Source organism: Astatotilapia calliptera, chromosome 7 (genome assembly GCF_900246225.1).
Source record: "Astatotilapia calliptera chromosome 7, fAstCal1.2, whole genome shotgun sequence".
In the NCBI taxonomy this organism is placed as follows: Eukaryota; Metazoa; Chordata; class Actinopteri; order Cichliformes; family Cichlidae; genus Astatotilapia; species Astatotilapia calliptera.
This window is the reverse complement of record NC_039308.1, coordinates 44,608,457-44,614,253: the sequence shown is the minus strand read 5'-3', so window position 1 is coordinate 44,614,253 and position 5,797 is coordinate 44,608,457. Positions and strand designations below refer to the sequence as shown.

The following is a 5,797-nucleotide window of genomic DNA, read 5'->3' as shown; positions in this document are numbered from 1 at the left end:
ACCTCGGACTGTGTGCATTCATGAAGGGAAATAACCACATCTTCAAAACCTTGACGCAAAAACCTTTCACGTCATGATGCCGGAGTGTCGTCGGATGAAACATCTGATGACACAGGAGAATGAGTGGGATGTGGTAATGGGTGGAAAGGTGGGGATGGAGATGTGTGTCTGTGTGGGTGGGGTAAGGGGGGGGGGGGGGGGCAGATGCTGTGACATCATTTTGGCTCTTATATACCCAGGGAATGGAGCCCACTGTGCTTCACATCCCAGCAGCAGAAACTGCTTAAGTGTGTATAGATCTGAAGAAGAAGAACAAGAAAAAACAAAACAGCAGCTTCACTAAATTGTGTCTCCAGCCTCTCTTTGTCTGTGTCTGGCCCCTAACCTTATGGACTAGATTCCTCCTCAGGTGAATTCTTCAGTGTGGGATCCTTTTTTTTGTTCTTTTGGGGTATTTCTTTTCAGATTTTTTTGTTCTGATCAAGATGCAGACACAGTTGGCGTGTATGCTTCTCCTCTGTTTAACATGTGGTGCACTTTGTACAGGTAAGCACTGGTGTTCTTTCAACAGGTTTTCTATGTAGAACTTTATGGATTTATTCACAAAACAGGTGCATCATACTGAAATGTTGCATGTGCATAAAAGAAGGAAAAATTACTGCAAATATTTCTGAAAAACCTTGAATGGCAAAGTTGGTTAAACAGGATGGTTTTGAGTTTGGTCCTTTAGATTAAATACTGAAATAACCTGATTTGTTCTCTCGGGAAAAATCAGAGAATGGCGTGTGACTTCATGACATAGCTAACTTTTAAACCTCGGTTTATTAAAAAAAATAACTGTATAAGTGAAAATCTTAATTTTGCTCAAGGATTACAGCTCTTTTAGGCTACTATAAAACCCCTTTCCCCCTCAAAGATCAATTGCCTCTTCCATTCTTTTAAATCCATGCATAATTTGTGCTTTGTTTAACTGTCAGGGTGCACTGGGACTCAGGCTGATCAATAGTGTCACCTGTTGAAAGCTTAAAAGTGGCCATAGTCACATGTGAATATGGGCTTTTATGACAGTTTCACTTCACCTCTTCCAAACACGGCACAGCAGAAAAAACTATTAATGTAACTATTAATGTAACTTACACTATTGTTCTCATTCTTTGTTTGATCTTATGTTAGGGAAATGAAACTTAATTAGTTTCATTTATTTTACATTAAATGCAGTTTACACTGAACTATTTCCAATACTCAAAATGAGAATGGATTGTTACTAGATGATAGTTACTTTTGGATCAATAACCAAATAAAGGACAACTTTTATGCATGCGCGCACATAACACACACACACACACACACACACACACACACACACACACACACACACACACACACACACACACACACACACACATATATATATATATATATATATATATATATATATATATATATATATATATATATATATATATATAGGGAGAGAGAGAGAGATGCACATGGAATTCTTATTGATATTATGTGTTGCTTTTTGTCACTGTCAGGGTGCACGGGGACTCTGTTATCAATAGTGATGAAGATGACCACCATCAGATACCGAGGGCTGGGTTTCTTCACCACTTTACTATTCAAATGTAAATGATGAGAAACTATACTTAATTGTTAATTTAAATAACATTTCATTGAGGACTGAACTAAACTACACTCCAAAAATATTTATGCCCAAAATACTGACTTCTTTAAGTAGTTGGATAACATGTCAATTTTTTTATGTTGTTACACAAGTAGAATGTAAAACATTAAATTTAATGGAATCAGTTCAAATGAAACCGACTGAGTATACATTTAGATTAGACTTAGTATATTTGTTTTAATTATACTGATTTATGTTTATGTTTTATTTATGTTTTTTGTTTATGTTTTATCTTTTGTTTTGTGTTTTTATTTGTGTGAAATCTGAATGTTGTAAAGCTGTTTTTCTGTAACTGACAGATGTTGACCAGGAGCAGCGAGCGCTAGAAGAGGAACTACTCAGCAGTCTCTTCACTTCCAAGGTATCTGGTCTTTTTACATCTGTGATATCAGAGACTGGAAAGAAAAGCTTCATCCTGCCGGGTCGGTCTCTGACCTCGCCGATAAAGGCTTTCCAGGTGTTCTTTCATGAAATCTACATCCACGCTTCAGTGGCAACCTCAGCTTGCGGTTGTGCTCATGCTGAGTGGGAGATAAATAATTTACCACAAGAGGCTTTTTATGCCACTCAGGCTGCCTGAGCATTTACTTTGTTTTTTTTAAGTCAATTTGCTCTTTTTAAAAGTGTATCCAGTTCAAATGTGCTCAGAAAAATAACAAATAATCACCTTTCCATTTGCTGCAGTGCTTTGAAACGAGGAGAAAATAAGAGCTGAGATTGGGCATTCTAATTCAGTTGTAACCTTGAGCTTTTTATCACATTTATCTGATGTCTGCCTGAGGCTATGCAAAGATCAGGTATGAAATCAGTGAATGTGGAACCAAAGGCACGCACAGACGGATGGCCGATCCTAATAGGATTCAGATGGACCTGGCAGCATAGTTACGACACATCTTTTACCGTTCTTGCTGATGAAAAACTGCGATGCTCACACGGAGACATGACGGTGACAAATCAGCCATTTGATTCATAGCTGCCGATGCTCAGAGGTTGCTCAGGGGTGATGATTGTAATAATAACTTGCTGCATGACTGACAGACTGCTCAAGAGGCTGGAAAGTGCAGTATGGTGGAAGATAGACCTAATTGTGGCTCTTTATCTACACACTATATATTTGACAATAAAATTGACTGATATACTCCTCCCTTCCTTTCATCTGATTAGATACCACGGTTAATGCTCCATTGTGGTTTTTCATTCTCTACTGAATACAACTAAATTACCTTCTTATTACTCTGCATAGTGAGTCACTGACCTCTGTGTTCAGTATCGTTAGTTGTTCCGATGCTGGAATTTAGATTGAACTTTTGCGTCTCTATAAAATGCAAGTTTGTGAACGCTAAAGAGCCCAGGAGACTAACGTTAAGGTAGAAATTTCCAGTGAAGCACCACAATCTTTCATATGACATTACAGCACAATTGCATGGCCACACTAACTCAGCTAGTTTGTCTTTTGTGCATGGGCAATTTCCAAATGTCAGCTGCCTATGTTTGATCCTGACGCTTGTTCATTTGATGCCACTAAAGCTTTTATCCACGTCTCCTGCCTGGCAAACAAAAAGAGTTTTCGTCTTTATATTTGAGGATACTTCCACTGGTCATAAATGATGAGTGAGCCTCCCTGACACTGACATCTTTGACTGCAACATGCACGTGACAGCCAGTACACACAGAGGATTCTGGGGGCTCTTTACCATCTCACTGCACTCTAGAGACACTAGATTATAACTCAGTAGTCTCACTCTGTTCACTCTGAGTGCATGTGTCTTTAAGAAATAATAGGTGCTTAGATTACATTGTAAAAGTCTCACATGCAGAATCCTCAGTCCCTTTTTAAAGGAACTACCTGAGTATTTACTGCTGCAAATGCAAAATGTACAACATTAAAAGTGAGACTAAGGTGTAGTTCACAATACTGACTGTATTCTGTTTGCTCAAACATAAGCTATGAAATGACAAATATCAAAATGATTAAGTCAGATTGAGGTATCGAATCAACAGTTTGGCTGAATTTTAAAATTATGGCCACAGTTTGTGATTACAGTGTTGAGGACGCGGATTGAGTAATACCTGAAAATGTCGTTTTTCAGTCAGATCATTTCTGTCAATATAAATGTTTCACGAGAGAAAACAATCCCCATTAAACCAAAAAGCTTCTAAACCACCTGAAACATCAGCCTCTTGAGTGGTCAGTACAGTTTTCACTTCACCCAAGTTCACAAAATACACGAAAACACCAACGAAAATATTGCTCAAAGCAGGAATCTGATTAAGTGATGCACTCTGAGTGTTAAAAACCCAACCACTCAATCCATTTAACTGTCTCATCCTGGTATCTTGTGCCCTCTGTGCAGATGAAACAGAATAAGCAGAGTGCCCCCTATTGGCGCGTGTCTCTGGCCAACCTCTGTAAGATGCTGAGCGCCCTGCGCCAGGAGGCGTGGAGTGGGGAGGAGGAGGATGGGGGTCTGAGGGAGGGGAGCCTCCAGCTGCTGGATGAAATGTACAACTTGCAACACATCTGCCGAGTACTGCAGAGCCGGGAGGAGAGGGTCAGACAATCATCTTTAACTTACTTTCTTTTGCTGTGTGGGCTACTTTTCAAATAACAACATTGCATACCCATATGGAAAAGATATATAAATCTTATAAAGTTTGTATCTGTCTTGTGTGAAACTTGTATGAAAAGCATATAAGTGTGAAAACAGATATAAGATCCCTTGAAAAATGATATAATGAAACTTGTATGTTTTGGATACTTACTAAAACAATGTATGAAAGTAATGAGAAAGTGGCCACTTTCATAAGTAATCACATATAAGTTTTTACTATTTCTTTTCCATATGGGAAATTATGGATAGCTAAGGAAATTCTCAAAAGTCCTAATCTCCTACCTAAGCTACTTGTTGAGAAGTAACTGTCAACCAAAAGCCCAGTCAAAACAAATACACAGACTTGTGTACATACACACTTACTCACTCACATCGCCAGAACACACAGGAGTATGTGTGTTCTCCCCTAAAGCAAACACACTTCATTAAATCTCCCCTCTCCCCCACTTCGCCTCCTCATCTCTTCCTCACTCGCTGTCATCGTTTTTCTCTCCACTTTTGGCTCCTCGCACTGTGGCATTTCTCTTTTTTTAAATGTTAACACAACACCTGCAGATTAGCAGTCAGTACCAAAACATGTTTGCCTGCCGCCCGCCCCCCTCACACTCCCTCATGTTGCGTGACACTCATCCTCTGCTGTGTCTCCCTTCACTCCTCACAGCTACTCCAAGACTCTCTAGAGTATTCAGAGGAGAACAGCGACGCTCCACTGAAACGAAAGTCACCCTACATATTGAAGAGGCAAGTGGGGCATATCACTAAGACTCGGCGGCCGTACATCTTAAAACGAAGTACATTTTACTGACATCCCAGAGACCGCAGCACCATTTTAAGGGACCGGACCACATGTTTTGTGTAATTATGTGATTGTGTTTATTTTCTGTCTTCTTGTAGATGCAGTCTTTTTTTTTTTCCTGTTCCTTTTTATCCAATCAGACCCTTTGATTGTATGTCCAACAGAGAGGCCTGTCTTTATCCTGCTCCTGAAAATAAAATCCTTAGCATCAAAGAAATAGTGTATCTCTGAGAAACTGTATTTATGTATGCTATTTATTCACTGCAAAATAAATCTATTTTGTTTCAGAAATTAAAGGATTCATGATACAAAACCAGCGCAATGTCACAATCTGCTTTTTCTATTTATGTAATGACTTAGCTAAGTTGTGTCATATTTCATCCTTTATAATACTTAATTAGCATTCACAGGATCACAACCTACAACAAATTACTCCTCTGACCAAACAAAACCAGGAGACACTTTATGTCTCCCTAAGTGTCACCAGTAGCTTCAGTCGGTTTAGCACAAACTCTCCAAGTCTCTGCAACTCTACTTTGACATGCATGGAAACACAGAGTAGAAGCAACACTGTTCAACCGGTTGAAAATTGGTTACTGCAAAGGCCACAGCATATTATTCACCTTCATCATTAATTCAGTCCCACTGCGCGCCATGGATAGAGGTTTTGTCATCTTGGAAAAGATCACTCTCATCAGCATAGAA

At 39.2% G+C, this 5,797-nt stretch overlaps 1 protein-coding gene across 1 annotated transcript; it reads left to right on the top strand.

Moving 5' to 3' along the window:
- Positions 1 to 268: 268 nt before the first annotated feature.
- On the top strand, positions 269 to 5,351 carry nts (neurotensin). Its single transcript, XM_026177041.1, has 4 exons — positions 269 to 546; positions 1,984 to 2,045; positions 4,039 to 4,236; positions 4,958 to 5,351. The coding sequence occupies exons 1-4, from the start codon at positions 486 to 488 to the stop codon at positions 5,099 to 5,101; spliced, it is 465 nt and encodes a 154-aa protein (XP_026032826.1). The 5' UTR covers positions 269 to 485; the 3' UTR covers positions 5,102 to 5,351.
- The last annotated feature ends 446 nt before the right edge of the window (positions 5,352 to 5,797 follow it).